This window comes from Anguilla rostrata, chromosome 10 (genome assembly GCF_018555375.3).
Source record: "Anguilla rostrata isolate EN2019 chromosome 10, ASM1855537v3, whole genome shotgun sequence".
Classification (NCBI taxonomy): Eukaryota; Metazoa; Chordata; class Actinopteri; order Anguilliformes; family Anguillidae; genus Anguilla; species Anguilla rostrata.
Window position 1 is genome coordinate 16,157,928 of NC_057942.1, and position 22,794 is coordinate 16,180,721.

At 40.9% G+C, this 22,794-nt stretch overlaps 1 protein-coding gene across 2 annotated transcripts in view; it reads right to left on the reverse strand.

The window, feature by feature from the left end:
* Positions 1–16,708: 16,708 nt before the first annotated feature.
* Positions 16,709–22,794, reverse strand: part of LOC135265130 (NMDA receptor synaptonuclear signaling and neuronal migration factor-like) — a 40,189-nt gene continuing 34,103 nt past the window's right edge. For both annotated transcript variants that reach the window (XM_064354434.1, XM_064354433.1), the window contains exon 14: positions 16,709–22,793. In XM_064354434.1, coding sequence (XP_064210504.1) covers positions 22,696–22,793 — 98 coding nt within the window. In that variant the 3' untranslated portion in view covers positions 16,709–22,695. The remainder of the gene's footprint in view (position 22,794) is intronic.

Sequence of the window (22,794 nt, forward strand, 5' to 3'; positions counted from 1 at the left end):
GAGCGTAGGCTTGGCATTCTGACAGGCTGGCAGGGCCACCGCAGCCCTGCCCTCATTTGCCGGGCACACTGCCCGAGGCAGAGTACAGCCTGAGACCGTTTCATATAGCTGGGCTTTTTTTCTGGGACAATTCAGGTCAAGCAGCATTGCCAGAAATGGACATATGGTGAATGTTTTAGCTCTCAGAGAGATTGATTGGTTGGACATGTGTGTCTTAATTATGGACATGATGCACTCCTTTATATATTTAAAACATGTTGCTGCACACATATATGTACAGCAGCGGTTGGTGAGCTGAAAATTGGTGGGGCCGGGAACTTGTAATGTAAACTGATTACTGGTCTCACCCTTCAGTCATTTTCCTTGATTAACAATACAGCGATTAATTCCAAAAATGTTCAATTCCATCAGATATAGCCAGCTGTCCTCAATTGGGCCATTTAGCAAGTCATAAAATCTTTTTATTTGCATTGCACTTTTTATCAACATTATTTGTGGATACACGTAGCCCTCTTCCTTCTCCGCACACACTCCGAGAATGTTCATGGTAGATTTTAAAACAACCATGAAGCACACATTTTGTTATTTCTTAATTGAATTTATCATTTCATCTCTTAACACAATGGAATCAGGAAGCTTTGTTTTACTTGCCAATTGATGAGTCAGATCACTGGCACACTTGTTAATCAAGGAAAATTAACGAAAACAATTTGAGACCAATGATTTCGAAAGTTTTAGGAAAGGCTCTACCAATTTTCAGATCACCAACTGCCATTGTGTGTGTATGTGTGTGTGTGTGTGTGTGTGTTTGTGAGTATATATATATATATAAAACACAGAAGATTTAAATGTGAATAAATGTCAAACATAGTATTATATTACTGTATATTATTGTTATTACAATCGTGCAATCGTAAGGTAATCCAAACTGCTGTCCTGGATTACCTTACCCCCCCCCCCACGGTTCCGTGTGTGCAGCAATCTAAGTCCCGACTGAAACACACCAGCGAAACGGGTAAAGCTATCGAGCTAACCCAAATTATCTGCTAATAACAGCATTATGGACAAATTTGAAGAAGATTTTCATTCATCATCTTCTTTACGGCATATGCGGGCAGTGGTTACTAACTACGCGCTTTTAATTTCTTGAGGAAGTATGCGTCTTCAACGCGGCCATGGTCTGCAACTGCACATGCTGCACATTGCACACAACCCCTACACAGACCCATTTTTACATGTACTATGCAGAAGTATAAAACAGCCTTTAGTGTTACGACATAGTAAAGGCCTTTACGTCTAGCGGCTAGGAGACATCCATGGCGATGCAGTAGATACGTTGGGTGAAGGTATATGATCATGAGGACAAAACCATTTAAAAATCGCTCCATAGGGGGCACAATTGTGCCAATGCTTAAACCCCTCCCAACGCCGCTTGCGGCTTTAATCTATTTTTAAATTTATTTTATGCTAATTGATTTGATTTGCTTATTCAACCAAATTTTTATTTCAGAAATGCACATTGCCTGAATCATATTTCTTGTCCAAGACTTCCACAAACCCTGCCTGTCTCTTCGAAACTTTCTCTAATACGATAGATTATTGCAATAGATTTCATAGATTTCATAGTAGTCTTTCCACAAAATCACTAAGTAAGCTGTAGCTTGGGCAAGAAATTGTTATAAGACAAAAACAAACGAACAAAAAAAACTTCCCACAACACTTCTTGCCTGGCATCTTTGCACTGGCTGCCTGTCAAATTAATAATTGATTTTAAGATTTTACTCTTGGCTTTTCAGATTTAAAATGGTACACTCGCTCAGCCTACCTCAAACAGCTGGTCCCCTTTCTGAACCCATCCCACACTTTCAGATCAAGCAGCTTCATGCTCCCATCTTTACCCAAAAACTGGGCACCAAACATCGGGGATCCCATCTGTGCCCAGAACCAGGCACCATAGCATGGGAAAATGTGCTTTCTGTGCTCCTCATTTATTAAAAAAAAAAAAACCTAAATCTGAGAGTGCTCTAATCAAATCCTTGATCACTGTATGCATGCCCATGGTAAGAGCTACCCGTTCGCTGTAATTCAAATAATTATTAAAATTTGCATTACCCTTGAGCCCTGACCGATATAATTACCTTCCACCGCGGCACTTCTAATTATCTTAGTGTACATAACTGAGCGGTATAGAGTGTGTGCGAGTGAAATGTTTACTGTGAGGTCACACCGGGGACGCCAGGGTTGTGCAGGCTCTGAATCGGTGGAAGAGACATGGATAGACCTTTTAGCCTCTAAATCCATTTTTATCCTTTTAGTTGAGAGGAGTCGAGATGGCCTGACTGGACAGACGAAAGGCGTAATTAAAGGCGTGAATCACTCCCTGAGCCTGGCCAGACAGAAGACATGGTGGCCCTTGCTGCACAAAGAAACTGATTGTTGTGTCAAGTTACACAAGAACTATTACGTGCGATCCACAATATGTGAGGGAAAAGAACGCTTCGTAACAACAAATGGAGCATCGCGTAGTTCTGGCAGGCCACGAGAGTCAAGCGCTCCGGCTGAATCAGCTGATGGCTCAGCTGAGTGATGTTCGCCTATCACAGTACATTCACTAACAGGGCGGTCTACTTAAACAGCCTCCCTCTACTCATTCGGCTGCTCCTCCTGCATGCAAGCGCTGCACGTTGCTTCGTAAATCCCCTCCACCACCCCAGCTCCATCCCCATGCGTCAAGAATTTGCATTTATCCATTCCTATGTGTTAAGAACTTGCTTTGCTGCTGGATCTGTTCTGTGTGTACCCTCTAGGGGTTTGGCTGCTGGCCTCCCGGCCTTATCCACGCGGGCTGCGTGGTTGGCGGGAGAGCTCCAGAACAGAGCCATACCGCCAAACATAACTGTATTGCCTTATTGTCAATAAAGTTCTACTTTGATGACAGTGGTCCTGACAGAATTATAACTTCTTGACACTTTCATTAACAGTCAGCAATGTTTCTGTGTCAGTAAATATATTTTATTATTTTGTTAGTTTGCTCTGCTGACTGATTTCTTCGGGGAAACTTTCACAACTTACGTTTGATATTTTCACAGCTAGCTAATGGTTGAAGAAATGAATGTTAAGTATCTTGCTTCAGGTTACAACAGCAGATTCTCATCTTGGACATGATCCAACAAGCCCCTGGTTGCAAGTCTCCATGAAATTCAAAAATAGCAATAATCTGCATTGCTAAAAGGTTTAAAAGGCTGCAGGAGCAAACTATTGGGCCTGGTGCCAAATTCACAGGGAGAGAGTCAGCACAAGGAAGATGCTGAGTGTGGGGTAATACATGCTTTAATTGTTTACCTAGAGCATCAGGAGAAATTGAACAAATGGACACCCCAAAGGAAATAAAAAATATTCTGAATCAGCACCCCAGGAGCAGGTACCACTGCAGTTGTCAGTGCTGTCACCTTCTGCAATTCCTTCACCGTTTTCCCCTTTTCACTCCTTCCCCAGAGTCTGTTCTAGTGCCGGAGAGGCAACTTTCTCCACCAAGGAAAAGGGCATGCTGATGGAGCAGGTTAGAGAGGAAGAGAGAGAGAGAGAAGAGAAGGAGAAAGGAGCAAGACAGAGAGAGGGTACAAGAGAAAGAGAGATGGAAAGTGAGAAACAGAGAGAATGAGAAAGAGGGGATACAGAGTGAGGAGGTAAGAGTGGTTGAAGAGAAGGTGAAGGGCAGGGCAGGTGAGAAAGAGGGAGAGAAGGAGGGAGAGAGGGAGAGTGTGAGTCAGAAGGCTGTAATGTCTAATAAAAAGAAAGTTCACATCGACTCCTTGGGAGATTTTTTTTATGCATAAAGAACTGGGGCACTTGCATTCTGTACAAATAACAATAATTAGGAATGATTTGTAACCACAGGATGTCGGAGCTGCAGTTGGAATCAAAGCTTTTGAATAAAAACGAGTCTTTAATGATAACAAAGAACTCCAGCACAGTCAGTTTCTTGCTAAACTGAATGATCCCCTAAATGAATGCCTTGTTTTAATAACCCCTTCGATTGAATGCAGCTAGCTTGAGACACAGTCCTTAACAGTTTCCATTTTCCTGAAGGAACAAAATGAAATGAAAACAATGGTCCCATTTCAGCCAATAGGAAAAGCTGGAAAATTATTCTCTGACCCGTTAAATGGCTTAAGTTTAAAATGGAGGGGTCCACAAAAGAAGTGTTGCAAATGTGGATGCCAAACACAAATACACTAGCTCTGAATGAGAAATGAGGATGGCTATTTAATGATGTGATGGAATTGGAGCATAATGGATCCTGGAATGGGCCCAGAGAGGGGGGGTGCAGAAAAGGCAAAATTGGAGGATCAGGGATTAAATATATGCTGCCATTATTTATTTATCAACCGAGTGTGTGTATTCTTTAAGGTAGCTGTGCCAGAAAGTCAAAGAATATGACTGCCAATACAATATCACGCCTCTTTAAAAGCTGGCAGCTTGAGGGGGTGAATTAGGTCTCATAACAACAGACTCTGACTCATCTCTAAGAACGCAGTGAATCCTAATGATTTCCACCCACCTACACAAACACACACACACACACACACGTACAAAGATCCATACAAACAGGCTCATACAGGTAGATGTGGGCACACACACAGGAAACATTCTCTCATACATCTACAATTTCTATCCTTCAAAAATCATCCAAGTTGCTTTCTGAATTAGAATCTTAATCACGCAAGACAGGTGCTAAAGGCTTTGGGGTTTGATGATGATGAGAGCTTCATTGACATAAAGTTCTTCTCTTTTGAGATAAAGACAGTGGTGAGTGTGTCTGTTTTTGTGACTTAAACAAAGACCGAGGTCTAATTACATTTTTACCGGTCAAGAAACACAAAAGACTCAACACCTATTTCATTGGGTTTATTGGAGGACTTCTTGTGGACAGAGAGAGAGAGAAGAATCAGGGTGGAGGGCACTGGGTGGTTGAGGAAGAGAAGGGAGTGTTATAGATCTGCTGCTGACAGTAACAACAGAAGACTCTGTAAATATATCACCTCACACAGACACCATGATAAATCAGCCCTTGGCCATTGCAACACCCTATGGGACCCTCATGTTAGGTCAATCAGTCAAGTTCTGTCAATGCAGATACATAATGCGACAGCAGCATGCTCACACAAAATGTACTTACTGTTGAGCTGCCAGAGCGCCTGGACATTTCAGTAATATTCTTACGTCACCTAAGAATATTTTTCAAACTTTTTTTGCATTTTTCCTTGATTGATTAGACACAGCAGAAGAGACTAAATAAAGAACACGTTTAAAAAAAGACCTCCCTTTCATGCATGCGGAAGCAATAAAGTGCCAGTACAGCACAGTATCATATTATCAAAATTACCTCTGCATTCATTTATAAATCCTCATTAACTGTCTGCCAGAGAGGTATTTTTGTAAGGGAAATTTTTAGAAGTTCTGAAGACAACTCATATTTTCTTCCTAGAAACAGCCTACTTATCAATAGGTGGCCAAGAATCCTGTGGAGCTGGGGCCTCTAGTGGCGCAGTCCGTAGAGCGCTATCCACACGCTCAATGCCAGCCGTGGCGTTTGTCGCAGGTCTCTCCCTCACTCACCTCCTACTTCTTCATGTCTCACTACACTCTTAGGGTCTACACTCTTCATGTCTCACTACACACTACAGAGGTCCAAGGGGGGAAAAGTATGTCTAGGTTTTATAGAGGGGTAGCAATGCCTTGACATTCTCTGACATGGGTCAACTTTCTCAGTCACTAACATTTAACGGCAGTGTTACATAAAATCCTTAAGATGGCAGAACCAATTGTAATTAATGGACAGGACAGAAATAGACCGTGAAAATAGGTGTCTCCAAACATTTCTAATTACCCTTCTTGGGAGGACAGGTCAGCAGGGTGCGATTTCATTCCCTTTGGATTGGTCTTGGGCCTGAGGGATTGCCTGACAGGTGGGCTGGTGGTGGATTATTGTTATTGAAATACATATGAGTGTTAGAGTAGGAATAGGCCAATCCCTCCGTTCATGTTCTCGCCCGTTATCTTCTCCAATCCGCTTGTTGCGAAGCTGGCAGGATTGATCCGGTAATTATTATGCATTTCTGGGTCCAATCCAATTAACCTTCAAAGAACATGAGAAGAGTGGCATAAGCAAGGTCGGGGTTGGGTGGCTGAGAGCCAGGGGGTGTGTTTAGCTGATAGACTCCCTATTTACCCTCATGTTAATCCATCAACATCAGCTGCTGAGACAGAGCTGACACCTCTGGAATTATCAGGGGGAAAATAAAGGCGGAGAGGGAGCTTAATTTCAGTTCCACTAATGTACAGTGGGCTAGACATGGCATGTACTGTATTTTCATTTCGAATTGGGTTAAACGGTCAATAAACTCATTTTGCATTTTTGCTTGGAATGCAGTTCTCAGGCTAGAACCTTGGGGTTGAAGTTGAGTCTCTGCCAGAGATTAGGCTGAATGCTGTAGCCTGCTAATTAAATTCATCCAGTTCTTCATGAGAGAATCCATTTGTGTTCAGTTGAAAGGTTTTAAAATGAAATATAAATGTCTCTTGATTTACTGAAATTGAACATGCAGTACGCATTGTTCCAAATGGCTGATCCAAGCCTTTTCCAGCAACATAAGGTTCTCATAACCCACCTGATTCATGTAACACAGACAAAATTTGACTGAGATGTTTTATCAATCTGGTATAAAAAAAGAAAGAAAGAAGAAACTGAGACACACTAATACCTCTTTATCCAGGATAGCTCTTCATTAAATTTTGTTTGTGCTTTTTTTAAATTGCACTTATAAATGTTCCAAGCAAATGAAAATACAGTACATCATCAAATTTTTGTTTTGTTTGTGCTAGTCTGGGGTGACATTTGTCAAATAGCAAGAATTTTCCTTGAAACAACACAGTGGTCCCAAAAGCTCTCAAGGTCAGCCATGAAAGTGGGAGTCAGACATCCACAAAACCGTAATACATGTCTACAAGTTTGATTATTTTAATCTAGTGCAGTACAGTGCATGTGTCTAACAGACTTTGATTGAAGCAAAGAATTATAGCCTCTGGAAAGGCTGGCTAAAATTGTAATCACTATGATGGCTAATAAATGCTTCAAACTTCAAAGTAAAAAAAACAGTTATTTTTTTGTGTTTACATATCCCACCAATGAGATTCATGCAAGTAAAGTAATAAGGAGACATTTTGCCTCCGGCAAAATGTTTAGCAAAGGGTATCACTTTTGGAATTTGTCTGTAGCCGGTTTGATGTGAATGGCAAAATGGGGCATATTTGGGATGTTTTTCTGCACTTTAAAATCCCCAAACCATTTACATGTATGTTGCCTTCAGGTCATACGGTTATTTGAAAAGCCATGGGACTTCACTGATTAAATGATGACTTCTGTAGTTATGTGAGTAGCACTGCCAGGTATATGGTAGATAGACATGAGAAAAATTAATTCATGATAATACTACCCAGATAACTCCCCAAGGAATTGTTCATCCTGGTCTATGTATTTGAAAGAGTGTATTGTTGAAGATTATTATCTATTTTGAAGATCCACTGTGGAGCCATTTAATGAAACAAAGATCCTTCCAATTTATTCATATTTTTATGTAAACTGTGACTGTAATCTCTGATTAGTGAAGTATGTTAAAATAAAGCATGGTATTTTACATATGCAGTAATTCTGATGCAGTCCTCATTTTTAAAAATAAAAATAAAAAATGTCTTTCCTAGGTAACACTATCATAACTTACCACTCAGTTTTTTTCTATCCTAAGGCAAGCAGGGCATAGCTTCTGATTTAGACTTCATTGTATAAGACTCAACAGGTGTTGAAGAAATAATCCTATCACATGAGACACTTGTTTGATGCATGCATAAATATGAACTTATGAGCTGCATCAATTAAATCAAGCAACAGAAAGTTTTGTAGTGGAAAGGAGAGGAGACAGGTGTGTCTGCGGCTTTTTAATCAAAAATGTGTCACTGACTGGGCCCGACTGACTAGCTACGTGGCTAATGGACGATCCACCTAATGTGCTGACATGCCATAACCTAACCTAACTGTATATAGCTACTAGGGATAGTGCCAAATACAAATACCATATTCGGCAATGCTCAAATAATGCATTCTCCCCGAATGTTTTTTCCTCTCGAATTTGGCCAATATTATTCAGATCTGATTTTTTCCCCCGTCTCATTGACGTGATTCACTCAGAAGTCAGCAATAACCCCAGGCCAGTCACCACTGCCTTTGCACTGCCCTGGTTACTGCCTTGGTCTTAGCTATGGAGGACCCTGGTCATTCATTTTGGACACTGATGCTATCAATGTCACAGCTTACAAGGGACGGGGGGGAAATGGTGGCATACTTCAGTCATGTGCTAACCAAAGAGGAGTGCAATCATTCTGTCACCAGGTGAGAGCTCGTTGCCATAATGGCGGCAGTTCAACATGTCAGAGTGTTTCTAGAGCACCTCGAGTTTAAGGTCCGTATGGACCATGCGGCACTGCAGTGGCTATTGAATGTCAACCGAAGGGACAGTTAGCTCATTGGATTGAACTGGCACAGAATTACAGCTGCCTCAATAGCCTGGCGTGCCACCTGAGCTGGGGACGCCAGTTGGCCTGGTGTTCGCCTGCCAGGCCTAGAGTATGTCCACCAGCAGCATGATGGCCTGGACAGCATCCATGTTGAGCGGAGTCATCTTCTCTCGTATAGAAGTGAAGAACAACAGCAACAATAATGAAAGCAGTGAATTTGGGAATGTCTTGTCTTCTAGTTACTCAAAATGGTGGCTCCAAAGTGACTTCACTGAATTCCAGTCAAGATTGGTTTTCAAGACAATCACAGAGGCTTTGGTGCAGTTAAAAGCCTTTTATTTCTGTGTATAGCTTTTCATTGGTGTTAAGGAAAACAATTTTAAAAAAAATTTTCTAAACTTTACAGCTGTCAAGAATACACGTGAACTCACCTCTAGTCCTACATTTCCTGTTTCCGTACCTTAATTTTCTGTGTGCCATAACCAGTATGCACAGCAGGGGGTTATTCAGTCCAATATAAACATGTAGGTACAGGTTCTTGTGGTCAGCATTAAACATTAATAATTGTCTGTGTAAACTTAAATTAAATGAACTTCCAAGCAATATGGATCCGACACGCAGTGTCTAATTGTGGGTGGCATAATTACAAAACTGAAAATATGGAGACAGTTAGCTATTTATAAGACAATGTGCCCTACTAGTTTACCTCAGCAGGCTTGCAGAGGAGACAGTTATGGCAACCAGTAACACTGCTGAAGTGTGGAGAGCAGACAACTTCTCTCTGAGTTACAAATCTATTTATGGACCCATAACATGAGCTCTGAGATGTGAGAATTATTGACAAGATAACTTATGGTTCAACTCCACAACTCCATCCTCCCACCTTAGGAAGTCCATCATCCAGAACATTTGTGGCGATGTCCCACATCAGTAGCAACAGCGGTGGCATTTTTCTTGTGGGTGGCCTATAAAATCTCCTTTAGTCGTAGTATCAATGGAACTTCTCTTTTTAAAGCTTGCTTCATTTTGAATAATAATCAATCAACCATTTTGTGGGTCTTCTTTCTTCCACAGCAACAGAGCAGACAGCATCTTTCCTGACCTGGGCCATCTTATGGAATGCAGCAGAGATCTTTAGGTATGTACTTTGGGCCAGTGATTCTCCTCATTTTGTAGAAATATTAGACCACAAATCCAGCGATGAAAACTCAGGAAGGCCTCCGGATTCAAACCCTGTGATCCATCATATGCTGAAATCACTTCTGAACTCACATACCTCCTCTGGGCTCGTTTGAGAGTTTACAAGTGATTCTCATCTGCACATAACAGGCATGTGGTACTGGAAGAATTTGCTGGCTCTGCCTTCTGTCTGATTACTTTGGCTGTGGTTGACTTTATATGTAGAGTCAGCCATAGCTGTCACAGTGGGACAGTTCCTTCACTTGGTTGGTGTTTGCAATTTGAGATCGGTGGTCTTGGTTTTCTGGATTGTATTTGATGCTGGTTCTTATAGGTCACCAGACAGTGGGTCTAGAACTATTTTAGCTTTCTTTTCAAGAAAAGCCACCTAATTGTTGAATCTGGCTCACTGATTGCTAATTTTCCAGTACATCATGGGCAGTTGACCTAATGTTCTCCTGATTTTGTAGGGCAGCTTTGCTATGACTGTAAATTATATGGATCATCAAACTCAACAATGTTTTTCAGCTCTTGCACTGCAAAAGGACATGTAGAGGACATACGCTGTAATGTTTTGCTGATCTGATTCAATGTTAACAGTTCAAATTCGCTTGTGAGCTATGCCACACCAGAATTCCCTACAGCCTTTGTCAATATAACCTGTGGCCTGTGTTACAACTGCAGACAGACTGAACTGCTTAGCATATGGTTCAAGAAAGCAACACGTAACTTGGTCATTATTTGTCTTGTCCTTCAGGCCATGATCAGATATATGCAGAAAGGATCTGAAGTTGAGTGAATCACCAAAGACAGGAGTCTCCTTAGTGAGGAGTCAAGTCATATTAGTCAAGGCATAAGAATTTCCGCAATGCTGTTTTCTCTTTTCATTACATTAGAGAGAATATGTTGGTTGACCTTGTCATCACCAGCTCTGCATTAAGCAGTAGAACCCACTGATGCTTCCTGATCTTTACTTGGTCTGTGAATGTGTTGTGATGGCTGCTTCTGGAACACCTTTGAAGAGTTTTGGGGACTGCACCTTTAGGTGCATAGTCTGCCCATAACCATTCAGATTTCAGAGTATCTTAATCATCTCTGACCATCCTCAAAATATCAAAAAGTCAAGTCATCTTCGTGACATTGAATGGATCTGAGGAAATACTTTTGCATGTCACAACTGAAATGTTGTCTTTTCCCCATCCTTTGACTGACAGGGACTTTGACTTTGAAAATTAAAATGCAAAGGATGGATTGCATTTTCAATTTGAATTTTGGTAGGGTTTTTGCGTGACCCAGGGAAAATGATAATGCAAATGTCACCTTTGTGCCATGAAAACATGAAAATTGGAATCATAAATGGCTGAATTTTCATTTCATTTTTGTAATGGATAATGCGGTTACTATAAGAAACTGCTATTTCAAATATGGCTTTCCATTTAAATTTAAATTATGACAGGGTTGTGTCCTAGAGTATAAGAAAAAATGAATATGAAATGGACTTTGCATTTAAGTTGCGTACATTTTTGTACGTAACTTGAAAATTAAAAGTTCAATTGAATTATGATATGGTTTTCACACACATGGAATGAAAATAAAAGGTAATCGCTGATTTGCATTTTCATTAGAATTTTGACGCGGATTTGCTTCCATAGATTTGCTTCAACATTATGTGAAAGAGTTAACATTTCACAGTAGGTAAACCTGAACACGAGTTATATCCACAGTTTTAACATTACAAAAGCAAATCAGAAAGGTTGTTTTGCTATGCTATAGCATTACATGTCAATTTGCCAAATTTGAAATCTGAAGGTATAATTTGCAATTGTTGACCAGAAATGCTTAGCTAGCTCAGTGGAAGGTAACTAGATAGCATGATTGCTATCTAGCTAGCTAGGCAAGCTAACTGATTTTATGTAATGCTAGATGAATCACAGGGAAGTAGCCACAGCCTCTGGAGTCGGAGGTGGCAGCATATTTCATACTAGTGTCAGGAGATCTCACTGCCGTGTAAAATGGCCTGACTGTCCCCAGGTCCTTTGTATGATGTTAAAAGGTCCTGGTGGAGCACTACTGTCTGGGGACAGACTTTCATCTGGACCTACACAACCTTAGTGATCTGTAACAGACCCTATACAGACTCTCCCAGCTGCTGTCCAGCTTTGGGCAGCATGCCTACGTTTTGTGCAGGTTGTACATACGCCCACACTTTGAAGGCTCGTTTCAGCGGATAGCAACTTCCAGGCTCCAGGTGTGGTGTCCATCTTGTCCTCCAGGCAGAGCATATAGTTGGAGTCTGGAGAAAAAGAGAGGTCTAAAAATGAAAGAGAGAAGAATGAGCTGTTCTCTCTGCAACCAGGCAATGATGAGGCAAGATAGGTGCCTTCTACCTGGAGCTAAAGTTAATGCTAAGCCGGCTTGATGTTCCCAAAGGCAGCTATCTCTGTAAGGGCTCTGACTGGCTGGTGTAGAGGAGTAAGCTGATCCCACCCCCTGAAGAAGCTGCAGTAACACCAGTCTACATGGGGCTATCTGTAAGCGAGAGATGGTTCTTGGCATACCATGAAAAATACCACCAGTTAGGGGACATCATCAAAAGATGAGTAGCATTCGGTGAACAGGAAGGCGGCTTCTGACTCACCTCAACTTAAACTGCTTCTAGCACTGAGAGCTACCTGATTATAAGAGGACCCAAGACCCATAGGTGTTGTATAGGGAGAACTGTATTTCCAGTTTTTACCATTGGAAAGTGTGGTCCATTCACATTTGAATAAGCTATTCTCTGTAGCTTCATTGGGTTTCCACAACTTACAAACAAATGGAAAAAGAAAAACTTCAGAATATCATTGATCAACTTCTGAAAGAAAAAATCTGTAGCCTATGCAATGCATTATCTCTGGTTTTCATAATATGAAATTTGGGTTTGGAAACTAATAGCTACTTTGATTGCTATACATTCTATTTAAGCATGCATGTAAACACAGGTTAGATACAAAAAAAGGCATGTTTCATGTTCCATCTAGCTAGCAACTGTAGTTGAATTATTTTCTCTCTTATGACCAATCGTATGGAAGGCAATGTGGGAATACATTCTAGAGTTATGTGTAACTGCAGCAGCCTGTGAAACAGCTGTACTCACAGTGCTTGTTTAATTTTGTGTATACTTTTTGGATCACAGATTTTGGTCACTTTGACTCACACTGTTTTGGTATTTTCATCCTATGAGTACGAGTACCTTTAAATTGCATTTCAGTGTGTACACTATTTAGAGCAGCACCACCAGAGAATATTCTGGCTTTGAATTGCTGCCTTTAATTGGACTCCTGCCCACACAATCGCAATTTGTCTGAATTATGAACCCTCACAGCACATCCCAAATTAGGCAAAGTTATGCCTCGTTTCAGTGTGAAGTTCGTCAGGCTCAAATCATGTGCAGTTAATAAATGTGATATGGTCAAATGTTGGTCTAGCAAAGCACTTTTTTCTTGATATGTTGTTCTGCATTAGCCGTCGGTGACTTGCTATGTTAAAGGTCAATGTGGGTGTGTGTGTTTGTGTGTATGGGGTCTGACACTACAGTATGGACTGTACAGTATGGGAGTTGGGAGTGAAAGTTAATTTAAGGTTTCATAGAGATTTATAATGTTTGCCAAGACTGGTAAAAGGCTGTCTCCTAATGCCTGAATTTCATGGTTAAAGAGTCAGAGTTAGCCCCTGTGGTATTGGAGGGACTGTAAAACACAGTAGCCCACGCAGTGGTGCGATACAGTGACCTTGGTGATTCTGGAACTGAAAGAAGTATAAGCTCTTCATCAGGCAGAGTGGTGACAGCTCATCCTCTAACGTAGTCTGTCTTTCTAAAGTGTGTCAGGGCGTCTCTGAGTCAGAGAGAAATATATCACTGCTCCCCTTCTTCATATTCACACAGCCTATAAATGACACTTGCATAGATGCACACACACACACATACACACAGTCTCAAACACACACACACACACACGTGCACCCACCCACACACACACACACATGCACTCACATGCCCACACAGTTAAACATACATACAGTATAAACACACACAGACACACACACACACGTGCACCCACACCCACATGCACAAACTCACACACACACACACACATGCACTCACATGCCCACACTGTTACAATAAATACACACATAGTACACAGGCAACTACACATGCACACAAGCACCCACGTGTGCAATTTGTCACCAGACAATGACTGTGACCATAAACAACCAACACCTTCAAGAACGCACTCACGAGGAAAAATGAAAAGGTTGCAGTGCTAAGAACTCTGGGGTCTGTCTTCTGCAATCTTCAGGAGCACCTTCCTGGGCCATTGAGCATTCAGTGTTCATCAGTCAAACAAAAGTGCACACACACACACACACACACACACACACACACACAAACACACACGCACGCCCACACGCACACACAAACACACACATAAACACACACATGGTTATCAATGATAACATTGCCAGTGGTCAGTAACAATGCCAACATCAAATTATGTTTAAGGCTAATTAACGGGCAAAAACCATATGCTACAACCAACTGATACTTACGCACTGTTTGCATAAAATTATTTTACTTCCTTCCTGTGTAATGCCACTTCCGGATTAATTTTCAGTAGGGCTAAACCAATCATTAATGTGCCTACCATAGATTTAGACATGAAATCATTACACAATGTGGTAATTATTTGGCAAATGCTAGTAGTAATTCTGTATGTGCATTTTAGAGATGCTGATAGTAGATATAGAACAGTTGGTTAATTTTCTAAACATGCATTCATTATGATAGACTGTTTTATTGGGAATGTTAGGTCATAGCGTTTTTATTTTATCGTACCCACAGCACATACAACTGGGGGTGCCACTGCAAATAGGCTATCATTTAATTTTTTGAGCTTAATGTTACATACTTTTACATGTATCTAATTGAGGGGTGAGGTTTACTGATTAACAGTTTACATCCACTCAAACAGACATACTCACTGTTTTTAAGTAGGGGCTGTTATCGTAATAGTTTTAAATCTTTTCTGACCTTTGTGAACTTCAGAGAATAATTTTTCTTCATTAGTATACCAATGACATACACAAGTTCTGTAAATTTGTGAAGGCATTTTGTTCATGGACCTATTATCTGCTTATTCTAGATCACAAGTGCCACATGTCAAAAGCAACGGCTTAGTTCATCATTCATTTTTTTCTGGAGCGTGATCTTAAACTTTTCTTCTCTTTCATTACTGACTAGCTGCTGTTCAGTAAAGCCTTGAAATCCTGCTCACATGGCTGGTCACACTTACAAACAAACTGGCCGCAGAGCTGACAGGCCTTCTGTTGTACCTTCAGCAGGTCTTGTTGAAGGGTTCGATTTGTAGAGGGGTGTGGTTTATGACTGGGGGACATACCTAAATTATTCACCAGGTTTCATCAGCTGAGAGCTGGGGAATGTGAGAATATGATCTAAATCTGGGACCCTGGAGTTCAACAGAAAGGCTAGTGCATTCCTCCTAGTTATTACTGGGCGCTGGAAGAGGTACTTCAGCTGGAGAGAAAGAGAGAGAGAGAGAGAGAGAGAGAGAGAGAGAGAGAGAGTAAAGACAAGGATAGACACATTGAGCTCCATAATGTTTGGGGCAAAGACTTTTTTTGTTTTTTGATTTGGCTCTGTACTCCACGATTTTAGATTTGTAATCAAACTATTCACGTGCAGTTCAGGTGCAGATTCTCAGATCTTACTAAAGGGTATTTTTTATACATTTTGGTTTCGCCATGTAGAAATTACAGCACGTTTTATGCATATTCTAGATAAATAAAACTTTGTCCATTTTGGAAATATTTTTTGTTTAAAAATTGATTTCTCAATGGATCAGATTATTTATTCCATCATATTAACAACATCATCCTTGCCCTGCCCTGCCTTGGGATTATAGCTGCACTGACACAAAACTCTCTGCTCTCATTTCCTCGCTGCTCAACCCACCCCTCCCGACAGCGTCTTTAAAGAGGATTAGCCGTGAGCCTTCAGGGATCAAAAGCTTACAAGGTTTGAATAGTCTCATAATGCCTGTTTCATTTCCACCCATTCGCCCCGTCTCATTACACAATGAGAAGGAAAAAACATGAAAATATAAGTTAATTTTGACAAGCACTTGTATTGGATACAGCATTGCATTGACTGTGGACCTCAGCCCCACAGCATCACAAGGCTTCACCCTGCCACCGCCATTAGGGCTACTTAAAAATGATAAATAAATCAACAAATTGCGAATACATTGTACATATGTCGCCTCAGTTTTCAGTGAGAAATAATGAGATTTTCTATTTTTACAGAAATGTTATGTTTTTGGCTGACATGAGGCAACATGCAGGACATGTGAATTGAAGTTATTTTTCCACACTGTTGATTTCTATTTCAGTCTGTAGTAATGCAGAATGTATGTGCGTGAGCCTGCTGCTGTGGGAACTAGCAAGCCACTCCGAATGCAGACTTTGAGCCACCCTGCAGGTGTGTACACGCTTAGAGAGATTATTAAATATTTATATGTGTTTGCGAGTGCCACTGCATCATGGGAAACAGACCATTTTTCAAAGAAGCAGGTCTGTGTGGTGCAAAGGTGTCGGTCTGTGTTGCATCTCTTTGCAGTGCAGAAATGTGAAACGCTGCAAAGTGCAAAATGCAAAGACATTATAGACTAATTCCAGTTTTTTTTTTTATTATTGGATGCGTATTGTATATACTTTCTCAGTTGTTTTGGAAATGCCGTGTCCTCAGTATAACCCCATGCTAAACCTGGGTTGCAATTTGATATCTGAATGGTTATGCATTGCATCAGTAATTCCATCAGTTCCATAGTGGCAGTCTTTTTCAAATTAAATGTTAAAACGTTCTTGTAGAAATGCAGAATAATGACACAGGTTCCGATGATGAATTTAAACAGGCTGGGTAAATTTTTATTGAAAAACAGCCTTTAACATTTTATGAAAAACATTTTGTATGGGTCAGTACCAATATTGTATATTGTGTAACATACAGTATTGGAGATGCTACAAGTAGTCACAGCAACCTCCACTTAGAAAATGTAACCTCTCCTTTTACATTTCTATGTCCTACTAAAGGTACATCCATCCAGATTTATTCTTACAAGTTAATTTATGCAATATTAATAATGCCGTAATAGATCACTGTATCATTTTAATTATTAGCTAAAACCTAATGACTCTTATTAAATGTCCATCTGATTAATAAACCTCAACTGGATTAACAATTATCCCTCTTAAAATTCTTTCTACAGTACGGCTTTAATAGGCAATCTAATGCATTGTCTAAGTGCTACGGAAAATCTAACCTAAAACGTTAGCCTAATGTACCAGACACTGGACTTTGCAGAAAATATGAGAAAACAAAAAAAAATTGCACAAAATATTGAGACTCTGCACACACGCCCTCCCTAGTCCCACTAGATGAACAATTACCAGTGAGAAAGCACAGCGACGTAATCATAACAACATCAGCAATCATCATCAAGCCAATGATCACCCAGCGGCAACAGATTTCTTCAGATAAAGTGACAGTGTAATAGGTGGGAGAAATATAATTGCTTTGGTTTCAAATGGGGAAAATGGCTATCGTTTCATTTTTGGAGCGTAATGTTACATTTAGCATCAAATTGCAGGGTGAGGTTTGCTGGTGAGATGAGCCCCTCACGTGTTTAAGAGCACCTAACGCCTTCTATAAACAAAGGTTTGTATTACATGACAGGCAGTCCAATGGAAAAGGTCTCTCTCTCTCTCTCTCTCTCTCTCTCTCTCTCTCTCTCTCCCTCCCTTCCTCTCTCTCTCTCTTTCCCTCCCTCCCTCCCCCTCTCTCTCTCTTTCCCTCCCTCCCTCCCTCCCCCTCTCTCTCTCTATCTCTCTCTCTCTTTCACTCTCTCTCTTTGTCAGTCACTCACTCCAAGCTGCGCTGTAAGCATTTCTGCTTCGGCAGGTACCGTGCAGAACAGATCGGCCTAGCCTGAACAAGGGGCTTAGCAAAACTTGTGAACCCGTCATTACAAGGCAATTTCTCCAACGGTCCTCTACTGATGGAAGCACTCCTCCCTGCACACTCTGCCTTTTTACATCAATCATATGTGTGGTACAGCTTCTCCGTCTCTGTCTCTACCGAATACACCGCATGGATTGTCCAGGCCCTTTCACCGGCCTCCGTCAGGCTCCTTTTCCCTCGTCCTTTTAATCTACAACCACTTCCCGGGCCCCATACCTCACTTCTACCTCCCCATCTATCATTGCTCAGAATAATCCAGTGCCACCGCCAAATAAAGGCATAGAACGAATGAACGTTTGTCCTTAAATTTGAATAGTGATTTGATCCAAGTCTTTTTTTCTTCACAAGCACAGCCTGGCAGTGTCTGTTAAGCATCTGAATTAGCTTGCCAGACACTGCCTGTAACATTTGTATTTTATATTAGAAGGTAATGTTAAGGACAAATCCTTCCTGAATCCAAGCCAAAGTGTTGTAAGACAGCACAGCAAAATGGTCTTTCCCCCCTGTGCTCTCCTGCATCCTTTAATAATGTAGAGCACACATTCAGCATACTAATGAAATCTCTTCTGGTTTATGCAAACTAAACTGCCCTTCAAAACAACGTTTAGAATGAGAAAACTTTTTGTCAGGATCCACCAGTTATTTGGTAAATCTGTAAAAGCTTAGTTCACTCTAGAAACCCAACTTGAGGGTATTTTATGATTGATGAGAAAAGGTCAGGCAACAAACCTTAGTTTCCTAGGGAAAAACTGACATTATTCAAGAATTAACATTTTATAACTCATCCATTACCTGGAACAAACTGCCAATTTGGGAAACCTACCACTTGCAACTGAGAAAGTCTATAACAAAGCAAAAAAAATACATGAATAATAAATCAGAACCAGCACAGAGTGAGGAGCGACACCACCAGACTCTCAGTACAAATGGTGCGGCAGAGAAAGACTTTAAACCCTGTTCTCCCCCATATTGCTCTTAATTTCATAGTCCAGTGCTGGAGATGGATACAAAATAAAGGATACAAAAAGAGCCAGACACAGTAAAACATAGAAAATAAAACAAGGCAAAGTGTGCTCATATAACAGTACATGTAAGGTTACCATGTCTATTGCTACAGAAGAAGACAGCCTGTAAAATAAGTAATGTAGTGAGGAACGACTGCATGTTCAACGACTCACGCAGGCCCCAAAGTCCAAGAGTCCATTCCATGTCCAGTCCAGGTCTAAAATTTTGGGGAAAAATGCATCACAACATCAGGGCTGGACCAGCACAGCTCCAACTGCTTGTCCTTATGTTTTGAATACTCTTCCACCATCGCCAACCGTGTTGGGACTCTGGGACTGTCGTTGACTGTTGTCGACACTGAAGTCATATTTGCACGCACGCATACACACACTGCAAATGCCTTATTGCTGTACAACTTGTTTTTCCCCTCCCTCTTTCTCTTTCACACGTACATTCTCAATCCAAAAAAAAGATCTTTTTAACACATTTATGAAGGCCCACAGATGGTCACTTAATCAGTGGATCTCTGGCCAATCTATCCAGTTCATTAGGTACCTCAGTTCATGCCTGGACAGAGAATGCAGGTGCACTGGACACTGGAGGGTTAACCAAATTAACAGTGGGACAAAAACGATCAATATTAATAACAGCAGATCCACAGGCTTCAAGGAGGTTGTCAGGTCTTGATCTCTTCTCGAACTTTGAGTCCCAACGTACAAACGGTCCAGCAGAGTAACAGTGGTTTGCGAAATGCTTAGAGCTATTGCCACAGCTTTACAATGGGGTGGCTTGTTCTCGGCGACAGATAAATGAACATGCCACTCAGCCTCTTAGGAAGGTAAAATACACACACACAGCAATCCTGAGGATTGTAGTAGGCATAGGCACCAGTGTGTGCAGTACATCCGTACAGTATTTTTCACCAGGTGCTTTGTCTTCCTCAGGTGAAGAACATCTTAAAAAGTCCAAGATCATAAAACCACACTTTCTGCAGAAACAGAAAAACATACAAAAAAAAACACAGAAAAAATGCAGCTCATGGAAAAAGAAAATAGTTGAACTTTCATTGTATGTCTCCTTCCCTCTCTTTTTCCTAGCTCTCGCTGCCTGTGCGCCATTTCAAAATCTGGTTTCGCTGCATCAACACCCCCCCCCCCCCCAACACACAGTGTGTACGACGTTCAGTCATTTCAGCACACCGATAAGTTATAAACTAAATCCCTCTGAAAACACTGGATAAATGCACAGAGGACCTTCCTAGTATGTTTGTTCAGGTAGCACATTTTAAACTGAAAATGAAAAAAAAAATGTCACCACTCTCATAATGCTTTTCCATTTCAGCACAGGAAGGTTAAGGAAAAACAATGTAATGTTGTACTATGGCAAAATCCCTTTGTTCTTGTACAATTATTCATTATACACATATTTACACATTTCAATCAAATAAATACTTTCACACTTATGGAAGGCAGAAAATACACACATTATTAAGAGTCCCTTCTTTTCCTCATTGATCGTTAGAAGGAAATTCAAATGCACATTTTAGAGCCGACTCCTCACTAATGTTTGTTGGACAGCATCGCACTGCAATGCAGTACAATGTTTCATAGTTTTAATAAACTGAAATGTCTGACACGATCTAGATATTGTATATACTATATATTTTGACTGCAATCGATACCTTCTTTCCAATATCCCCACTACTGTTGACAGCCAGAAATAAAATATGACAAAGCCAATGCTAGATTCATGTTTCACCACTTCTGTGGTTTTGTGTTCAGCCATTGTTCTTAAAAACCTAAAAACATTCACTGGTGCATCTTTGTAACATCCTTCCCACACACAGAAAAGGATCAAAGAGAACTGCACTGATGCATCTTTCCTAAGTGTTAATTTATTTCTTGATACAGAACAAGTAGCAGAACATGAATCTAGCACTGGTTTTGTCCTATGTTTGTCTTCAATAGTGAACACAGCAGAGAGAATGTATCAACTCAAGTCTAAATATGAATGGTATCTATGCAGCTGAAGTCACCAGTAAAATTCAAGCAAAATTAAGAAACATAGCATGTGATGCAGCATAAAGCTATCTAATAAATATTTGGTTGGTAAGGAGTATGCTATTAAAGTTATATTTTTTTATTTCTCTTTATATCATTAAAATGCTTTAAAAAGATTTGATAACCAACACTGTGGTACTCAGTGTGGTGAAACATCTGTTCAAACTAGACTGCCTGTCCAAAATCAATACAGTGGGACACGTGTTCAAATCCCAGGGGGAGCAGCCGAAAAGGCTACTACACCCCAGAAGTAAAATGATGTACCCCCAAACCAACCCCATGATGAACCATACGCTATTATTCAAAGGGCAGCCGGATTAATCAATTAAGGAGGAATTAAATGTTGCTTTTGAATCACAGTTCTTACAGAGAGCACTTCTGGAGCCTTCAAATAATCCTGACAAGTGGGTTCTTTCAAGGCGACAGCTGTGCCATTTTGACATTTGGGTCTGCACTATTGTGCCTCTGACAAAAATAAGTGATTCAGTTTGAACAGACAAGCAAGCCTATACAGTTAAGTACAGAGATTGTAGCGGGGAAAGCATAAATACAGAGTAACCCCCTTCCCCAACCTACACACACACACACACACACAAGCACGCACACACACAAAGAGCCAATAAATGCATGAACTCCCTCCCTGAAGCTGCTGTTGTGTTACCTGGCATTACAGTAGATTTGGGCAGACCTGGCTATGTAATGCTCTGGCACTAATAATAATAATAATAATAATAATAATAATAATAATAATAGGGTCACTAACACAGGAGTGAACACTTCAATAAAAAGGCCAGTGTCCACTCACAGTGAGTAGGAAAGAGTGTCAACTACATGTGTGAATATTTAAGTTTCTGGCTCACCTATGAAAAGCTATGAGACAGACACACAGATACACACGCACACACACACATACACACACACAATGACTTAGTCCCAATCTCTGCTCAGCCACCCCATCCATTCTTAGTCATGGCTGAAACGCATGTTAAACATTTCAAACTGAGCGGACCTTCACTTCCAGATCATTGACAGTGTGACATGTCTGGGAGTATTAAAATGCAGGGCACTAGTTTAAATAACCTGAGTTTTTCTTCAAAAAGCCCATTAGAAACACCACTAAGTTAAGGTAAAAAACTGATGTGTGATATTATTCATATGACTATATGATTATATCTCATAATACAACTATATATTACAACGGTATATGATGTTTTTATAGCAGTTTTATCTCCTGAAAAGTTCAGACAGTTCAGAAAGTGTCCAGCCCCTAATGAGGACTAATCAAGCGACCTGAAGAAAAAAAATGGCCTTCGCATCAACGTGCCTCTTTGTCAATGTAACAATCACATACACACACATACACCCAATGTAAGAGAGACTGTCCATCATTTTCTCCAGACAACTCTGTTCATCGCTCCTTTCAATCTTTCCAGTGTCTTCCTGATCTCTCTCTCTCTCCATTTCTCACTCTGACTCAACCTCCTCTCCCTTTTCATAATTTACGAGAGAGCATGTCCTCGCTCTCTCTTTCTCTTGCCTTCTCTCTCCCTCTCTCTCTGCAGTCACTTGGGAGCAAGAGATGGTGTTAACACACTCATTGCCTCGGCAACAGAATCTGTCCCTCCGGCCTCTGGGTGCCAGGTAACAGAAGATTTAGTTCCCTTCACCGTCAACACCCCTCCTCTCTCCCTTCCCTTCTCTCCAAGTTTCCCAGCACCGGCTCTTCCGAAATGAATGCCGCCAAGTTGGGCTTCGCCACTAGATCTCCTGCCCCGCAGGCTTCTGCCAAAAGTTGGGGCAAGGTCACAAAACGTCGATATAATCAAGCAGTTTAGAGTGCTGACGTGCTTTCCACAGTCGAAAGAGACGGAAGTCAAAATATATCTCGATCATCTCTTTACC